Source organism: Dasypus novemcinctus, chromosome 2 (genome assembly GCF_030445035.2).
Source record: "Dasypus novemcinctus isolate mDasNov1 chromosome 2, mDasNov1.1.hap2, whole genome shotgun sequence".
NCBI classification, from domain to species: Eukaryota; Metazoa; Chordata; class Mammalia; order Cingulata; family Dasypodidae; genus Dasypus; species Dasypus novemcinctus.
In genome coordinates, this window is record NC_080674.1 from 133,140,275 (window position 1) to 133,160,296 (window position 20,022).

Below are 20,022 nucleotides of genomic sequence, written 5' to 3' on the forward strand. Positions count from 1 at the left end.
AGAACAGAAGGGATCTTTGTGAGACCAGGTTTAAGAGTTGTGTTGGGGTCACACATGGCCTCTGCTAAACCATTCCTCCAGGTCCAGTACTGCATCTGAGGTTTGGGTATTCCTTTGGGCTATGGCAGTGCGCTTGGGACTCGACAGAATGTTTCCAAATTGGCAGAACCCTTCCTCTCCAAAATCAGATACTCTTTGTTGTTGTTGTTGTTGTTGTTATTGTTGTTGTTTGTTTGAGCTTGTTTTTTTTTTTTTTTTAGGTACAGTTTTCTAACCTACTAATAACATGCTTATTACATCTAAAACTAGATTGACAAAACCTTTTCCACCAAACTGAGTTTCCTGTGACTGTTCCTCTCTCTGCCCCAGTCTTGAAATCTTGGGGTTATCTTGGACTCATTCTTCTCTGTTGCTTGTTCTCCCCACTCACTCATTCTGGTATTATCTTTGGATCATTGCCCCAACGCAGTCTCCAAATTCAGTTCCCTGTCTCTCTCCTGCCTCTTCCCTTCCCAGTGCTTGTACACCCATGGGAGTACACTCCTCCAGAAGTACATATCTCATCGCGCCACTCATGCTGTAGGTGTAGAAAAAGGCGGGGCCCTAGTGGGCATTTAATACCTCTTGGTTTCATTCCTACTTTTAAAAAATCTTTACTCTCTACTGACAACCACATGAAGTCTTAAAGCAGCCCTCTCATTAGGAATCAGACGTCACTACAACGTAATGCCTGCCTCTTTCTGCCATTTGGATGTACGGCTCTTCCACATGTTTTCACTTAGGCTTGTCATTGTATTTCAACTCTCCTTTTGGTATCTATACAAGTCCAAATGAAACGCTTTCAGCTCAAATGTCAATCTTCTGCAATAAGCATTGCATGCTTACAGGGTTTCTTTGGGCGGAGACATGACACACATGACTGCAGTGTGATAAGATTTTGATTTGTCCATCAGAAGGAGTTTTATTTATATTGCTTTAGAGGACAAATAGAAATATAATTTACATTTCTGATTTCTTGTCCTGAAATGTATTCCTGGCAGTTGTAATATTTTTCTGCTAAGCTAGAAGAGACATATATATTGCCCTAACCCCATTTGATGTCATACTTGTATCCTCCACAAAAATCCTGATTCTTAAGGAAAGATTTCTGAAATTTCAAGGCACTATCTTTTATGGAGGATATCCCTTTCAATTTATATTTTTTTGTGTTTTAAACTAAAGTCCCCAACAGAGACTAAGTCGCTGGAGGATACCATACCTGTCATGATTTACACATAGTAGGAACCCAAACATTCAAAGATAGTAAATCCACCTATCTTTATTATCCATACAGTATTTTTCATCTTCTCTACAAGAATATTAACTGTTGAAAGACAAATAGAATCGAGTTTGCAAATTACAGCACTTTATTCAGGATTCAAAAAGTTTTGCTGTAGCAAAGATGCCAGATCTCTTCCAAAAACAGAAGCAGCTTTGAGCTTCTAGGGATGGCAAGCAATTTGGAGAAGAAAAAAAAAAAGATTTATTTATTTACTTATTTCTCTCCCCTTCCCCCCATCCCGGTTGTCTGTTCTCTGTGTCTATTTGCTGTGTCTTGTTTCTTTGTCCGCTTCTGTTGTTGTCAGCGGCACGCGAATCTGTCTCTTTTTGTTGCGCGCCATGCCACGCAGGGGTGTCCCCCGTGTAGGGCGAGCAGTTTTTATAGATATGAAAAGGAGACCCTGTTGATTGGACGAGGGCTTGGACAGGGATTTGTCCATCTTGCCTGGGTGGGTTGAGGGGAGGTGGGCTTTATTTTGTAATGGGTCAAAGGTAACTAAAAGATGACTGGCCACTGGGTTAGCCCACCCTGGTGAGGATTTCAAATTTCAGAAGACTCGGGAGGAAACTCGAGAGAGTTGAAAGAGAGGACGTAGGACATGGGGTTTTGTTTTTCTGTTCTTTTGTGGGGATTTTGTTTGGCTCTGAGGGGATCTTTTTCTATATAATTTTATCACAGCAAAGGTGTTTTTATTTTTAGATTTTACCAAAATAATACATTGCATTAAAATTTTATAATCAACCCCACCTCTCTCCCTTCCCCGAGCTGCCTCCCACTTTAAATTGTACCTGATTTCAATTTGTAGTGGTTAGTCAGTATCTGTAAAAATGTGTTTATCCTGCTTTTTCTTGCTTTAAGAATTTTAAACCTTAGCTCTCAACTTCCTGTTTTGATGGAAAAGAATCAATTCACACCACTTCCCTGCCTCCCCGCTCTTCCTTACTCCCAATTTTAAATAAGTGTATCTCTTTCCAGTGCCTGTTTTCAAGCATTTGTATCCTTAAATAATATACAAACTTCAATCTCTTGTTAAACCAGTTTGATTCCCCATTTGTTAGGATATTAGTAACTTCTGCCCTTCCCTGTCCTTTCTCCCTTTTATCTTCCTAATTTTTTTTCCTTTAATAATGTCATCTATTTTTCTGTTCAGAACTCCTGTTCATTTGATGGATATGTGCCTGCCTTAAACATGTTTTGTGTTTTCCCCTCTTTTTTTTTTAAGATTTACTTTTTATTTAATTCTCTCCCCTTCCTCCCCGTTGTCTGCTCTCTGTGTCCATTTGCTGTGTATTCTTCTGCGTCTGCTTGCATTCTCGGCAGCACTGGGAATCTGTGTCTCTTTTTGTTGCGTCATCTTGCTGCGTCAGCTCTCTGTGTGTGCGGCGCCATTTCTGGGCAGGCTACACTTTTTTCGCGTGGGGCAACTCTCCTTACAGAGCACACTCTTTGTGCGTGGGGCTCCCCTATGCGGGGGACACCCCTGCGTGGCCCGGCACTGCGCATGGGCCAGCTCACCACAAGGGTCAGGAGGCGCCCTGGGTTTGAACCCTGGACCTCCCGTATGGTAGGTGAACGCTCTAAGAGTTGAGCCAAATCTGCTGCCCTCCCCTCTCTTTTTGAATTGATGTATTTTGATGCTATTTTCCAACCCTTGATTATGTGTGCAGGTCTCATTGAGAAGGTGACATTTGAGGAGAGGCTTGAAGGAAATGAGGGAGAGGGACAGCAGCTGCAAAGACTCTCAGCGGAGCATGCCTGGGGCTGGCTGGAGGGCAGCTGGTACAGGCGTGGGGGTGGGGAAGGAAAGGCCTTCAGAGAGGTAAATCAGGAAGTGCCTTATAGGCTGTTATAAGTACTTGAGCTCTGAGAAAACTGGGCAGACAAGGATGGTTTCCTTTTCCATAATACTCTGTTTCTGTTTTATGGATGTTATCTTCTCTCCCTGAAGATATGAATTAGAAGGTTTTGAGCTTTGTTTCTATCACTTGTTTATGTTTTCTCCTGTTCTCTGAAATAATTTTCCTCTCGATTTTACTTTCTTGGTCTTTTTCTTTCAGGTTGCAGGTTTTCTTCAAAGGCCTGGCCATGTTTGGTTGTCAATTCTTATATAAGAATGAGGGACTAGAGTACCCATCCAGGATCTTGCTACTTACTTGGATAAGGAGTCAGCATTTAGCCTGACTCCTCCATGCTAGGTGCCCTAGTTTTCTGCACGTAAGTGCAATTTTTTTTAACAATGCCCCCTTCTGATACTTTTCCTTTCCAGGGCTAAGTGCCTGATTTGGGGGGCGGGGCGCGGTTACGAGATGGAGAGACAGAGTCTAAGACTTCTCACATACACATCTTTAAATAAAGCTAATGTTTTCAGGCAATTTCTCACTTCCTCTTTTTTTAACATTTATTTATATATTTATTTATTTCCACACACACCCCCAGTTGTCTGTTCTCTGTGTCCATTCGCTTTGCGTTCTTTCTGTGACCGCTTCTATTCCTTAGCAGCAGCAGTGGGAATCTGTGTTTCTTTTTGTTACATCGTCTTTCTGCATCAGCTCTCCGTGTGTGCGGTGCCATTCTTGGGCAGGCTGCACTTTCTTTCGCGCTGAGTGGCTCTCCTTACGGGGTGCACTCCTTGCGCGTGGGGCTCCTCTACACGGGGACACCCTTGCGTGGCAGGGCACTCCTTGCGTGCATCAGCACCGCACAAGGCCCAGCTCCACACAGGTCAAGGAGGCCCGGGGTTTGAACCGTGGACCTCCCATGTGGTAGGCAGATACCCTATCCATTGGGCCAAGTCCGCTTCCCGTGATTGGTTTTCTGATAAACATATCTCTAGCCTCCATCTTCCCTTGTTGCCCATATTCTGAACTACAGCTTCCTCTGCTCTGCTGCATAAGTTCATACTGTACTCTCTGCTCTCCGTTTTCCAGGAAATCACTCTTCTGTTGACAGTTTCCCTCCATTGTTGTAATGAGAGTATTACTTCTTATATAAAACTCATTTTAATAGGCCTCAAAAAAAAAAAGAGGGAGAGGCAAATATTTGTGTTCATTTCTCCATCTTGGAATGGTTCTACTGAAATTAAAGGCTCTGATGAAATCAAAGACTACTTACTGCATTTTGGATATTCCTTTTAACTGTCTGCCAGTATCAAGGAAAAAAGTCTGTCTTTAATGTTTTAATATCATGTTGACCCCCTAATAACTACTTCACTTTTCTAAATATTTCAGATTTATTTAAAATGTTAATTCTAGAATATTGCCTAGAATCTGTGGTGCATTATAAGAATTGTTTTCTCTAATGTTTTAGTCATCAACCCTTTAGAAAAACTAGCAGTATGTACTTACAAAGAGCTAATTCGCAGAATAGGAAATTCCACGGTAAATACATGTGATTGACAGTGAATATGTGAAAATATACTCAGTCTTACTCATGAGAAGAAAAATGCAAATTAAAATTATAATGCAATATATTTTTTACCTGTCACATTTGCCAAGATCAAAAAGTTTAACATGAGTCATTATTAAAATTATTCTTCCATGCGCCAGGCACTCACCTAGGCCCTCTGCACTAATAAAAAAATGTAACATGTTATTAGTGAGAATGTGTCAAAGACTCCCATATGTTGTGGGTTTAGGTAACAAAACTCCTCTTAACAATTTGATAATAGCTACAAAAAATTTTTTAAATCACACCCTCAGACACAGAAGTTCCATATCCAGGAAATTATCCTATGGATATATTCGTGTAATATACAAGGACACTTGTTGCAATGTTGATTGTATTTGCAAAAGACTGAAATCCACCTGATGCCCATCAATAAGGAAGAGGTTTGTGTATGATACATTATAGTGGAACTCTATACAGTCATTAAAGAGGATGAGGAAGCTCTGTGTGTACTCATAGGGAAAAAGCACCAAGATACTCTAAGTTTAAAAAGAAAAAAAGACCAGGTGTATGATGGCATGCTATCCTTTGAGCTTAAAAAATGCACACACTCATGTTCCACAGACACAAGGAACTGGGAATAGTAGCTGCCTCTGGGGAGAAAAACTAGGCCACCATGACACAGGGGTGAAAAGGAGATTATTTTTTTCCATTTGTACCTTTTGAATTTTGTACTTATGCTTACTTACAGTACCTCTATTCAAAAATAAATGTGTAGATGACAGATAGATATGTAGATAAATGGTAAAGTTTCAAGAGATAGATACACTATTTCAGAGTTGTAAATGGATGCCTGTTCTTGGATTTATAAAAATCTAGATTGGGAGATTCTTTATCAAATTGTAAAGACTAAGTATCTCCCAGCTCACCTCGTCTGCATCATCAGTCCCTGTACTGCCGCATCGCCCAACCCGCCTCTTGTTCCTTCCTTAGGTTACTGTGATTTCTCTCCTTCTTTGTACCCTGGCTGCTGCCCAGCAGTCCTTAGAGTCCTCTTCTGTCCCTGTAGCTCAATACTTTGCTTTCCAATAACTGCAGACCTTTGGAGCCAGCTAAGCAGGAAGAACATCAAAACAGCAGTCTGGGAGACCCCATGTCTTGGGGGGTCCAGGTGCAGCCTGGCTTTCAGTGCAGGGCGTTCGGCAACACTCCACTTTGACAGAGCTGGCTTTGACCACAGCAATCCCTTTCCAGGAATTTATCCTATGGAGATCTTCAGATGAAACATAACTTTTCTTCAGATCACTTCTAAACCTTTGTTGGCCAAGACTGGTTTTCGAAAATGATCCTCATTGGTTGTTTTAATTTGCCAAGCTGCTCAAAGCAGATACCATAAATCGGGCAGGCTTTTAGCAATGGGAATTTATTGGCTTACAAGCTACAGCTCTAAGGCTGTGAAAATGTCCAAATCCAGGCATCATCCAGATGATACCTTCTTCCTGAAGACTGGCTGCCTATAATCCTGGATTCCTCTATCATATGACAAGGCACAGGACAACATCTGCTGGTCTCTACCTTCTCTTCTGTTTTCATTGATGTCAGCTTCTTGCTTCCATGGCTTTCTCTCTTTGAATTTCATTCTCCTATAAAGGACTCCAGTATGAGGAATAAGACCCACTCTGGGCCATGCCTTAACTGAAGTAATCTTATCAAAAGATCCTATTTTCAATAGGTTTACACCCACAGGAATGGATTAGCTTTAAGAATGTGATTTTCCGGGGGAACATACAGTTCCAAACCGCCACATTGGTCAAGACCCATTATTAAAAATGATCGTTTGTTGTTTTTTTAGTGATAGTGTGTGTAAAACTATCCCAATTCCAACCACCATAAGAGAGTATAGTGACATATTTTTTATGCCTCAGTTGAGACTTGCTTAACTTGATGGTAGACTCAAACACAGGGCCATCACTGTAATTAGAAAAGAACACAGCTTCCTGGACTCATCTACAAATGAGGTCTTTGTTTTCATTCACCTGACATGCAGCCTAATCGTAGCTTCTGCCCAGGTAGTTGCTTATTTATCTTGTCTCACAGGTGACAAATACAATACCATACATTCTGGGCAGGAGGGACAAAGGGCCTGGGAGATTGATAGGCCAAGAGAAAAGAGTGTTAAATTCACCTTAAACTCTGCGATCACTTGGACCACCTCCAGGGGCAGTGGTGGTTGACTTCAAGTAAGAATTCAAATTCTGAAAAATTGTTAAATCCAATTCAGACTGATGAGGTCTGGGAGAAGGGACAAATATTGGACTGTGGGTAGAGATTGTCCAACCTGTTTTTTGTTTTGTTTTCTTTTTTTATTGATTGTGTAACAGTGTGTGGCAGTGTTTCACTGAAACCAGCACTTCCTGGCTGGTAATAAAAATGCTATGCCCTAATAGGTGAACTCAGGCTTAGTTGGTACAGCTTGACTGTGTCACTGCTCTGAAATTCTTTGGAAATGTATCCCAGGCCCATAACTGATGCTTAAATTAGGTTGAAGATAGAAGAAATCACCTCCAAAGTGAAGTTGGCATCTCTCTGTGTTCCCATTCTGTTTTCTGCTGCCACTTTGAACTTTCATAACCACAGTCTCACTCAACTGTTGAAAAAAGATTTATTTATTTATTTTTTAGTTGACTCTCTGCAAAGGACTTTGTCTTCTAGTTAAAAAGGAAAAAATCAATCTTATTTCCTTATTTCCATGAATTAATGTAATTTGTATTATTTCACTTCCCTTGCCTGAGAGTTCAGCTACATTGACAGTAACTAAACTTACAGAGAGGCCTAGCAAAGACATTCCATTTCCCTTCCTACACGCTGCTCACTGAAACATAGGCACGTCTCTGCTGTTTGGATTTTAGGTCATTTCAGTCTGCTGCAGATATGACTGCGGATGGAAGCGGTGCTTGCAAGAAGGATCCTGTCTGTGTTAGGAATTCGCTTGCTTGAGCTTACGTAGCATCTTTAAGAAAATTAAGTTTTAAAAGTGAATTGGCGGGGAGCAGATGTGGCTCAAGCAGTTGAACACCTGCTTCCCACACGGGAGGTCCCAGGTTCGATTTCGGGTGCCTCCTGGAAAAAACAAAAACAAACAACAGGCAAAATAAATGAGGAAGCCAACTCAGGGAAGCCAGTGTGGCTCAGTGGTTGAGCACTGACTTCCTACATATGAAATCCAGGGCTCAGTCCCTGGGTTCTGGTTACACACGCACACACACACATACACACACGAAGTGAATTGGCCCATAGCTTTGAGGCACTACATCATTAATCCCACATCCACCAACACGTATAAATGACCACTATGAGCAAAAGGCTGAGCCAAGGGCTGTGGAAAAACAGAAGTCCCCTGTCTTTAAGGAACATGAGCTAATAGTTCAATAAGTAAGATAGTATTGGGGTGAGGAAAGTTAACAGAACAAAACAGTAATTGATTAGGTCTGCCGTAAACCCTCAACAACAAAGAAGAGCCCATGGGGAATGGAAAGCTTTGTAGAGAGTGTTCCCCTGAGAGGGGTATCAGAGGAAGGAATAAGTGCTGAAGAACACGCACAAGTTTAAGGAAAAGTGGGATAGAGAATATCTAGAAAGAAGTTATTTTTACTTGAGCATACTCATATGTCCCCTCACGAAAAGATATCAGGATATTTTTTATTCTTGTTTGTTTTTTATCTTAATTTGGTAATACGTATTTCCCATGTTAACCACTTAAGCATACAATTCAGTGGCATGAGTGTTATATTCATAATGTTGTGTCTCCATCACCACCATCCATTACCAAACTTTTGTATCACCCCAAACAGAAACTTTACCCAGTAAATAATAACTCCCCATTCTCCCCTACCCCCCAACTCCTGGTAATCTCTAGTGTACTTCCTGTCTCTATGAATTTGCTGAAAGCTGTTGTTTTGGTAGTGTGATGCAGAGACCTGCACCCTGGTCTTTTCGGTTCTAAGTGAGGGGCTCCTCAATGGGACACTCGCACTTAGGCAATTAGTTCCTGTGCCTGTGAAGGGGCGAGGGGCCAGGCGGAATTGAAATTCAGCCCCAGCCTTGCTTCCCTTGCATCTTGGTGCTAAGCCATTCTGCCTAAAGGAGGGGCACCTTTTCTTTGCCAGGTCATGTGTGAGTTAGGGCCATTCCAAGCGAGGGGCACCTTTTCCGAGAAACAGCGGGTGTGGCTCGCTCTTTGTACACAAAGGTATGGCTACAGCTCTGCCTCTAAATTGTAATATGACCCTGGAGAGAATCAGTAAATATTTGAATAAGTGCTGCTGAGAAGGATTATTTATTGAAGTTCTACAAACAGTCGGCCTCCCTACATAAAGAGGGGCTTTCAAGTAGATTCTTGCCTGTTGGTTTTGAAGATTGAGTGGTGTATGTGTGTGTGTTTAGGGGGAATGTGGGAGGTTGGAGGGAGAAAGCAGGGATATGTTGTAAGGCCTTTTAACAGTTCTGAAATTCTTTGAGTCCATAACCTAAACTTGATTCTAAGTTTTAATAGAGTTCTATTTAATTTAAAAGAAAGCAGTGTTTTCCTAATAATATCTCAAGGCATTAATGTACCTTTTGGCATAATTCTCTTATGGGTTGAGCCTTCTGATATATTCAAGCACTCTAAGTATTTTTGAGAAGAATTGAAGAAGTAGAAGACTGGTCCTCTGTGCTCAGATGTTTATCTACTTAGGAAAAGAGAAATGCTGACCATAAAATGAGCGCACCAACCATTCATATGGATTATTAATTGGATACTCTTGTCAGAAATACTTGGTCTTGATTTTGACTCAGCAGTAAGACTCCACGTGTCAGCTGGAATTTTCCTGTGCTGGGGAAGTGGTAAATGAGCAAGCGCAAAGCTTAAACTGACCACTAACATTTCCAGCCTATGTGGTTTTTTCCAGGTGAAGATCCCAAGTGGGTGGTAAATTAGGATTAAAATTAATTGCTCGGTTACAGCAATGACATTTTAACTTCTTACTTTATGCTCATCCACCATGGAATCCTCACACCTTCAGGACTATGTTTTGTCGTTTTGTGAGTTCCTTGCTGTGTGGACTGACGCCAAAGGTCTGATCCACTTATAACACCCTGTGTTTTCCTTCACCACGTTGGGTACGGCTAAGGCCCGCTGATCGAGGGAGCCCGCCACACTGGTCACCTCCACACCCTCTTGCCTCTCTTTCTCCTCTACTCCCTCTTTTATCAACTCCAGACCTGATTTTTCCAAAGCCTATTGATCGCAACTATGTACATTTACTATTCTAGACCTTGTGGTCAATATATAGATGAATAAGATCCCCACCCCATCCTGGAACTGCTGCATGGAAGAGCGAGTGAGGATGGATGGATGGAAGAGCAGTGAGTGGGTGGGTGGGTGGAAAGTAGAGAGCGAGAGAGTGAAAGAACAAGTGTAGATCATGGATCATAGTGGCCAAGAGCACACAGAGATGGACAGACCTGACTTTGAATCCCAGCTGGGACCAACACACCGGCTCTGTGAACATCTGAGAGCCTCAGATTCCTTTTTTGCAAAATTGGGATAATAATTCCTAGCCTGCGATGTTGTGGAGATTAGAGACTGTATGTAAATTGCTTAGTGTATTGCTTGGTTAAAACAACAGCCGAAAGTGGGACCCAGATGACTACCACAAAAGGTGATAAGTGACAAGAGAGAAGTGCAAACAGAGGGCTGTGGGGGTTCCCGGCAGGAAGGCTTACACCTGGCAGGAGGCTGCCTGAGCCTGCGGTGCTGGGGCCCTCCCAGCCTCCAGGTGATCTGCCGCCCCAGCATGGGGCTGTGCAGGGCAGAGCTGGGCAGGCAGGGCCCACAGGGACGGACTGGTCTGGGCACAGAGGAGCCAAGCAAGTCCCAGCACAGAGGGACATTTGCAAGAGAAGCAGGCCTACCTGCAGGTTACGCTCTTGAAGCTGAAGCACTAGCCCAAGAGGGGTGACAATGGGGCTTTGGAAAGCACAGCTGTCAATGTTGATTTAGCCTCTCCGAGGGGATTGAAGATCATTCCACTCTCCAGAAAGCAAGGTCCCTTCGTTGTTTTTCCTTCCACCCCACTCTGGATGTCTAAGGTGAAGCGTTTTTCCTTCTTCTCCAGCTCAGAGGCTGAGAATGGTGTGGAGGAGAAAAAGAAGGCCTGCAGGTCGCCGGTGGCCCAGTCCCCCACCCCCTCCAGCGAGGCGGAGTCTCCGGACCAGAAAAGAATCATTTGCCTGCGGTGAGTCCCCACATCCTTCTTTTTCCCTTTTTGAGAAAAGAGGTTGCTGGGAGGAGTTGTTACTAGTTTTATGGCAGTTCCTAAAAGAGTGAGGAGCTACTGTAGGCAAATAGTGGGAATGTTTTTCACAGATGGCCATGGACTGGAGCCTGAATTCCTCTCATTTCTTCATAGCAGCATCTTTTTGTTTCCTGCCCCCACCTTCTGCAGGAATGCCTGCCCCTTTCTGACAGCGCTGATTTTGCCCACTCTTAGGCAAAGATTTGTAAAGTACGGGGAAGGCTGGCCAGTTTGCTGAGGTGGCCTGCCTGGGGTGTGCAGCCACTGAAAGCAGTGGAGAGCCCCTCGGCTTGCAGGGGATCCGCTGACCACGTGTGCACGTTTCCGGTGGTCGTTTCTGTTGGGTGGTGTGAGGGAGGGTTTATCCAGTTATGGGACACCGTGGGACCATGGGGAAGGAGGTGCTTTCCAGTTGCCTAGTTCTAGTCCTCTCCCTCTCAGAGGCACTAATTAGGTACCTTCTTCCACATGGAAAGAAGAAATAGGGACTTAAAGTTGCTTTTCAGCCCTTAAAGAGAGTGGTTAAACCGCAGTCAGTCGGGGTGAATATGGCTCATTATCTATACCAAGTAGAAAAGTGATTGCTCTCCTTCCCCTGTGATTAGAATGGTTAGAAGTGCTACCTTCTCTTTCTTTCTTCCCCTGCTAAGGGATTGATTAAATAGCTCGTACTTTTCTATTCCTTCCTGGCTGCTCAGCCCATACCTTCTCCCCTAATCTATACTTCATTCAGCACCAAGTGTAAGTTTTACTTCTTCCCCCAAGCTTTCCTGTTGTGACTACAACGCCCAATGATCTCTCCGTCTTTTCTGGGTGCCTGTTGTGGCATCTCACTCTTAACCACTTTTTCCCCGTAGTTGTTTCCTGTCAGAGCATCCTGCCTCACTCACCCAATGATTGCCACCACCAAGGCACAAAGCATGCCCTTCCTTGTATGTTCCCCCATTATTGACTGGCCACGGCAGGCACTTTAAACACTGTTGGTTTTACTCCAACTTCCCTGGGCCTCGGAAGAGACTTCATACACTCGTCATCGGGGCTGGTTTCATGAATGTGTGATCCGTGCAGATACAAAGGGTCCCGCACTTGGCTAAATGCTCTGCTGTCACTGTCTTGAACTTCTTGATGATTTTAGAACAAAGGATCTCACATTTCCATTTTGCACTGGGCTCCTGGTCCTATTCATAGTCACGTGTAGGAAGTTAGAAAAACAGAAGACCTGAAGAAATCTGTACGGTGTAAGTAAGCATTCACCCACCCACCGCATGCAGAGGTCAGTGCTGTGCAGGCAAGCCCCTTGACTGCCTATGCTTTTTTAAGCTATCAAGGGTAGAGCCACCCTACTGGTCGCATTTGCTTACAGCCCATGGATTTTCAGAAGGTATGATCATTTTCTTGGCAATTCCATTAGCATTTATCAACTTGAATCAGTAGAGGTAATAAATCTAGATTAGTGAATAATGTAAAAAGTGTGTAATTTAAAATTTGTAAAACCAGTTTTATTTTCGAGTACACGTGTTTAACCATTTTCCAAAAAAAAGTAATCCCTGGCGTTCTAAGAAAGTTACATCTGTGAAAAGGATAACTGGCCTGTAGCTGAATCCAAATCCACTTACCATGAATTGCTGAGAGAGGTGTTTTATCTGTGACTTTAACTCCATGGTGCCAGGAGTGTTGGTGCTGGAAGGGGTCTGGGACCTCAGATCATCATCTCACAGCTGAGAAAACTGGACCCAAAGTCTCCCAAACTTCAGTTATTCCTGTTCTTCTCTCACGCCTGTATACCATCCGAATTACTTCAGTTTCTTAAATCTGCTTTGAACCAAATATTTTTTAAGCTGAGCCTCCTTCTAAGGAACAGTATTGTGAAATCATGGAGCCATTTCTCCCCAATAAACAATAAAACAGCTACATAATTGTATAATAAAACTTGTTCATCTATAGACCACTAAAAACCATGCATGCATTCCACTTGGAAATGACTTTTTTGCTGTCAGGTTGAGTTCACGCATCTACTAAAATAGAGAACCAGTACTGGAATCACCTTAGAAAGAAATCCTGGTGCTCTGACCTCTGCCCTTAAGGAATAAAGGAAGATTTGACTTCCAAACATGCTTTTCTTTTTGTCCTGGTTTCATTCTGTTCTTTCCCCAGTCTGGGATGTTTTGGTCTCTCTTTTCCTCATAGCCAATCCCTGCTCATCCTATCGACACATGCAACATATTAAACCGCATTGTTCTTTGGATTTACTCTCACCTCCTGTTAGCCATCTTGCCTCTCTATCTCCTCCTAACTTATAGACTATGTATTTTTTTGGTGCTGAATCCTATACGATCTCTTTTTTTTTTTTTTAAGATTTATTTTTTAATTTATTTCTCTCCCTGTCCCCCCCCCCCCCCAACTCCCCCAACCCCCCCTTTGTCTGCTCTCAGTGTCCATTCGCTGTGTGTTCCTCTGTGACCCTTGCTATCCTTATCAACGGCACGGGAACCTGTGTTTCTTTTTGTTGCGTCATCTTGTTGTGTCAGCTCTCTGTGGTGTGCGGCACCATTCCTGGGCAGGCTGCACTTTCTTTCGCGCTGGGCGGCTCTCCTTATGGGGCGCACTCCTTGCACGTGGGGCTCCTCTACACAGGGGACACCCCTGCATGGCAGGGCACTCCTTGTGTGCGTCAGCATTGCGCATGGGCCAGCTCCACATGGGTCAAGGAGGCCCAGAGTTTGAACTGCAGACCTCCCATGTGGTAGGCAGATGCCCTATCCATTGGGCCAAGTCTGCTTCCCCTGTACTACCTCTTTAAAAGTATTTTTGATGAGTGCACAGGCTCCTAAGACTAGAGACTCTCTTGTATAGCCCCAAGGCATTTAACACAATACCCCACTCAATTTATACTTGTTAAGTATTAATAGAATTTTGAAACAAAAATATTCTTTGATTGAACTAGAGCTGCAATTTTGTTTAGTGATGTGCCTCCTGTACTTCTCTTTCTACTTAGTAAAATACTTTAAAAATAAAATCACTTTCACAACTTGGTTGTTATTTCTGCCTTCCATAATTTACCATTTCTGCAGTTTGAGATTACAGCCTGCTGAAATCATTCCAGCCTTCTAAAGCACTTTCTATGTAAATATGCTTGGAGTGTTATGGATGATTACTGATATCTAGAGGAGAGAAAAGAATGGAGTCGCATAAAAAATTTGATCTTATGGAGTCCCCGGATTTTCTTTTCTCAGGTCAAAATCCAGTTTTGATGGTACCTCCATAGCAGGTGATAAGAATGACTGTAAAACAGAAAGCAAAAGTGACTCTAAAACTGAAAGGAAAAAGTCTTCATCTTCCAGCCAGGTAATTTGAAAATGGAATGTCTCAGAGAGTGACAGAAATATTGGGGTCAGTGGAAAGAAAGAACTGCCAAGTATGCAGCTTTCTTCTAGACAGAACTCATCTGGGCCTAGGTTTTAGAGGCTGTGGAAGAAGGGACAGGCTACATACAGTTCCTTTAGTCCTTTTATCAATACTACTTTTCACAACTGACCTGTCAACACATGTTGAGTGACTTCTACAAGTACCTAGAGAGCAGGGACCAATGCACAGTCATGTGCTTGTCTAAATAATTAGGGCAAGGAGAAATATGATAACCTTGCATTAAAATTAAAGAATCAGACTAGGCATCTGCCTGAATAGAGGGCCACCCATCTGCACAGAGAGGAAGGAAACCCGTGAGCAGGGATATGATTCTTCTCCAGAAGTAATTTTGTCTCTGTTCTGAAATCCACCCAGGCAGATAACAAAGCCCAGTTCTCTGTCAAAGAGTGTGATGTATTTAGTGAGACCAGGTATATATACATATTATATTTTACTTCACCTCTAATACTTGAACCACATGCCTCCTAAGAACTAGAACAAAAACTGCTGACACACCCAAGAAATTTAACTAAATAACAAATATACAAAAGTATTAACATGAAATCCCTATTCAATTTTCAAAATTGTCCCAGTAACGAATGTCCTGTAAAAGTTTCTTTTCTTATTGAGGATATGATCAAGAGCCATGTACTGCATTTATTTGTCATGTTTCTTAATTTAGATCAGTCCCTCTACCTTTTTTGCCTTTTATTATATCGATATTTTTGAAGAGTCAGTGGGGTGGGATATTTTTTAAATCAAGTGTGCAACTAATGCTCACTGTAGCGATGAAAAACAAAATCTCATTAAAGACTTCATAGAATACTTAGCTTTAATCAAGGAAACTTTCTGGATGCAAAATGTACTCTTAAGAAGCAGCATGAGGTAACTTACTTTATCTAAGGTGTTTTTCTATGAAATAGCTAATTTGTGGGAACATCTCTTATCTTGGTGACCTGGTCTGCAGCTCTTCTTTATAACAATGACAGGACCAGTTTTTCCACTGAGACTATTCCTAATTTGGATAATAAAGCTTTAAGGATGGGGGGGTGGGGATTGGGGTATAAGGGAACCGCTTATATTTTTTAATGTAACATTTTTTGTGATCTATGTATCTTTAAAAAAAAGACAAATTTTAAATTTTTTTAAATTTAAAAAATAAAAATTAAAAAAAGCATTAAGGGCAAGGAGTGGGTATAGCTCAGTGGTCTGAGTGTTTTCTTTCCTTGAACGAGGTCCCCGATTCAATCCAGTACCTCCTAAAGAAAAAAGAAAGAACTGAAGCATTAAGGGCATATGTGAGCTTACCTTTCAGTTCTCCTTATCAGACTTTTTCATCCAAAGCATTCTGTGATGCAGAGAGGCCCTGTGGGAGGAGGACCAGGTCCACCTCTTAATAGCTGTGTCAATTAAGTCACTCATTGACCCTGAGGCCCAGTGTCCAAATTCGTGGGACGGGCACATGAGGATCATTGTGTTGTTATGAGGATGAGATTTGTGAAAGCAATTACAGAAAACAAACTGTAAATTGCTGCCTACACATTGTTGTTTGTCAATTGTAAAAACAGATGCCTTGAAAATGAAGTGATTTGCCACATTTCAGACTCTTGGACCTTCTGTATGACATTTCCCTTGTCTTGATGGTCATCTCCCCCTGACACTGACCAAGGAAATACATTCATAACAATACTAATAAGGCAGTAGGTCCATTAGATGTATTATCTCCGGTAAGCTTATGGCATCCCTTTGAGACAGGTACTGTTTTGTCCTCTGGCATAGAAGGGGACACCTTGGTCCAGATCACATACCAAGAGGCAAAATCAAGACTTAACCTCCCGTTTATCTGATGACAAAGCATTTAAACCACTGTCCTTATCTGATTCACCTGTGTCTTGGGTGCCCTGGCATGCGGTTCCTTCCGATGTGAGACTCCTTAGAATTTCAGCTCATGTCTTAAGGAGATTCTTGCCCAGCCCTATTACTTCAGCACAAGGTGACTACCAGCTGCATTCTACTACAGACGTGACTCCAGTTGCAGATCTCACTAATCCCGTTGGAAGATGAAACCTTTCGTACCCTGCCTTCCATTGTTTTCATTGAAGGGTTGTGTTGGAAATTACAAGATAAGAGAAAAAGAATTCCTAAAGATAATATTAAGGGAGGGAAAGTTTATTTAAATTGAAATTAAAATGTGTGATGTTTCTCACAAAACAGTGAGAGCAATGATGCCTCTATTTTGTTCTTATTGTAGTACAAGGCAAATATGCACTTTCACAAGTTGTTTCTTAATGTCCCAACTGAGGAACCACTGAGGCAAAGTAAGTTCTGACCTCCTTTGATTTTTTAATCTACGTATTTGAAAAGATGCTAATTAGTTTTGGGGGAAAGAGAAGATGTGATCTGGGAACTGAATCACCAAGGGGAAAGTCATGGTGTAAAAGTAATGCCAGCTTCATTCGGCTCTCATTGAGGGCCTGAAAAGGTGAGAGTAGAATGAGAGACTGAATCTCTCCATATGGTATGGAATAATCCAAGATGATTCCAGAATGGTATCTTTGTCTGCCTTACTCACTGCTGAAATGAGTGTGATTCATAACAATCCTGGGGCAGGAGAGGTCACTAGAAGAAGGCTGAAAGGGAACACAAATCTAAGTTGGCAGACATGTTGAGTACCTGTGATAGGGAGTGTGATGATCACACCTAAACACCTTCACCAATTTGCCAGTTAAGCTCCTGCTCTGCTCTGCAGTTTTGTCAAGGGTGGCAGGGTTCCATTCTAGCCTCTCTCTGTGTATAGATGTTAAGGCAAGATGCTGGGCTCCTGTCATGATCTCCAAACAGGAAGATTGGCGCAGAGTGCTCATCTCCCCAGGAGACCTTGTGTTGCGAAAGGAGTCATTTAGCAAGAATCCCAGGGAGAAAGGGCAAGAGGTCTAAAAACTAGCATGTCTTCCTCCAAAGAGGAGATTTTGGGAAAAACCATTCTTGGTCTGTCATGTGGAGAGGTAGACTTACATTTCCATTTGATTTCCACTTTTATGCTAAATAAGTTTGTAAGACCTTGAATTTGCTCTAATCTCAGCTATATTCCACTTAAAAGGACTGAAAAGGAAATGATAGAACTTTTGAATATATATTATTACCTCTGCCTGTCTCTAAGCCACCAAAATATATATCTTTTTAAATTTTAAATGGAAATTCTAAATGATGTTGTACCTGTATATATTTTCCCAGGCTTTACCTGCGCTCTTCAGAAAGAAATACTGTACCAAGGAAAACTCTTCATATCAGAAAACTGGATCTGTTTTCATTCCAAGGTCTTTGGAAAAGACACTAAGGTAGGTATAATTTTAAAAGAAAGAAAGAAAGCTAACTTTGCAATTTATTATATATTTTGAATGTTGATTATTTTAAATTTTGTGATTTTATAAATATTTTATCATTGTTATACCTTTAGGTATATATAACAACCTTGGTTGTTAGCTCCAAATAGTTCAAGTTCTAAATGTCTACAGATGACACTAACTTCTCATTTTCCTTAAATGCCACTCTCTCCTTTCCTTGTACATACACAGGTGCTCCTCTTCCCAACCATATTCTAAATCCTTTTTTACCCAAAAGACCCCAAAGAACACTCAAAATTGTTCCTAGGGAGGGTATGCCATAATTTGTTTCAAACACTTAAAGCCTAAAAAAGTCTTTAACATAAATATTGATTTTTGTATCTTATTAATTCCAGTTCCCATCAAAGATGTTTAAGGAAATAGGCCTATAAGTAAGCCACTTTCTTAGTGCTTGCCTTGTATAATCACCAGCATGCAATAGCAGGAATTGGAGTCTGGGGAAGTAGACACTTTGACACTTTGAGCATTTAAGGAGAATGGCCTGAAGGAATTGGCAGGCTTCCTGAGGTAATGCCTCCTTGGGACTATGACATAAGAAGCAAAAAGATGATTCCTTTGAACTATGATGTCACATCACAGTTCACTCATGCCGCCGTAGCAAGGAGTCCGAGAAAGTTCTTGGGTTTCTGGGACCTCAATGTCTTGTCTCTTTTTTTTTAAGATTTATTTTATTTATTTCTCTCTGCCCCGCCCGTTGTCTGCTCTCTGTGCCCATTCACTGTGTGTTCTTATGTGTCCGCTTGCATTCTTGTCAGGCGGCACCAGGAATCTCTGTCTCTTTTTGTTGCATAATCTTGCTGCGTCAGCAATCCGTGTGTGTGGCGCCACTCCTGGTCAGGCTGCACGTTTTTTGCATGGGGTGGTTCTCCTTACTGGGCACACTCCTTGTGCATGATGCATCCCTACACAAGGGGCACCCCTGTGTGGCATGGCACTCCTTATGTGCAGAAGCACTGCACGGGGGCCAGCACACCACATGGGCTAGGAGGCCCAAAGTCTTGTCTTTTTTTTTTTTTTTTTTTTTTTTTGATATGTTCTTTCCCCTTCCCTGCCTTCCCCCCCAATTGTCTGCCTCTGTGTCCATTTGCTGTGTGTTCTGTGTCCACTTGTATTCTTGTCAGCGACCCCCAGAATCTGTCTCTTTTTGTTGTGTCATCTTGCTGCATCAGCTCTCCATGTGTGCAGTGCCACCCCTGGGCAGGCTGCACCTTTTTCGCACTGAGTGGCTCTCCTTATGGGGCACACTCCTTGCGCGTGGGGCTCCCCTACACGGGGGACACCCCTGTGTGGCACGGCACTCCTTGCGCGCATCAGCACTACATGTGGGCCAGCTCATCACACAGGTCAGGAGGGCCCTGGCTTTGAACCTTGGACCTCCCATGTGGTAGGCGGATGCCCTATTTGTTGGGCCAAATCTGCTTCCCCCAATGTCTTCTCAATCATTCTGGTTTATGATTATGAATCAGTAATTTCTATACTTCCAAAGCAGCTGAGAAAAAGCTCATTTTGTTTTAAGTAGTAAATATATATATTTTTAAATATTCTCCCTACAGTCACTGGCAGTCTTATAGATAAAGACCACTTAAATGTAATGGGGACTTCTTTATTTTCCTGATCTTGAAGTCATGCATGTCATTTTTATATTGTTCCTTTACTATGTAAAGTTATGTTTAGATAAACAGACTTTGATTCTCAGTATTATCTGAATCTGTGTAATGTGAAGCAATATTAAACAGTATTCTGCCATATTTCTAAGTATCTGGATTACAAGAACCAGTTTATGGAGTAGGGAAGTAGATTGCTCTCCAGAGCAATGTGATAAAAATCTCAAGAATTCAGAGAGAGACCACACATCTGACCAAAAGAGCAGGGGTTGAAGCCATTAGTGAAGAATTAGTCTTTTTAAGGGATGGGAAGATTTCACAAGGGCTCGTTTTCCTTCCTTCCAGCTGGGAGGGGAGGGTTATGTAAGGCTTTCCTCTTCCCTGCTGTCATTGTTACCTCTTTTAGAACTTGTGAAGCATTTTTACAAAATAAACATTCAGGTGAGTGTGTGTACCTGTGGAGGGCATGAGATAATTTTCTTTTTACCATGGATGCATGTGACTCTGTTTTCAGTGATCAAAATGATGTGATCCATTTTTCTTTGTGATCATACTTCGTTGGAGGG

General features: G+C 42.2%; 1 protein-coding gene across 2 annotated transcripts in view; it reads left to right on the forward strand.

Moving 5' to 3' along the window:
- GRAMD2B (GRAM domain containing 2B) overlaps positions 1 to 20,022 on the forward strand; it is a 115,737-nt gene that overhangs the window by 77,973 nt on the left and 17,742 nt on the right. For both annotated transcript variants that reach the window (XM_012527952.4, XM_004448150.5), the window contains exons 2-5: positions 10,864 to 10,983; positions 14,277 to 14,388; positions 16,700 to 16,766; positions 17,683 to 17,786. In XM_012527952.4, coding sequence (XP_012383406.2) covers positions 10,864 to 10,983; positions 14,277 to 14,388; positions 16,700 to 16,766; positions 17,683 to 17,786 — 403 coding nt within the window. The remainder of the gene's footprint in view (positions 1 to 10,863; positions 10,984 to 14,276; positions 14,389 to 16,699; positions 16,767 to 17,682; positions 17,787 to 20,022) is intronic.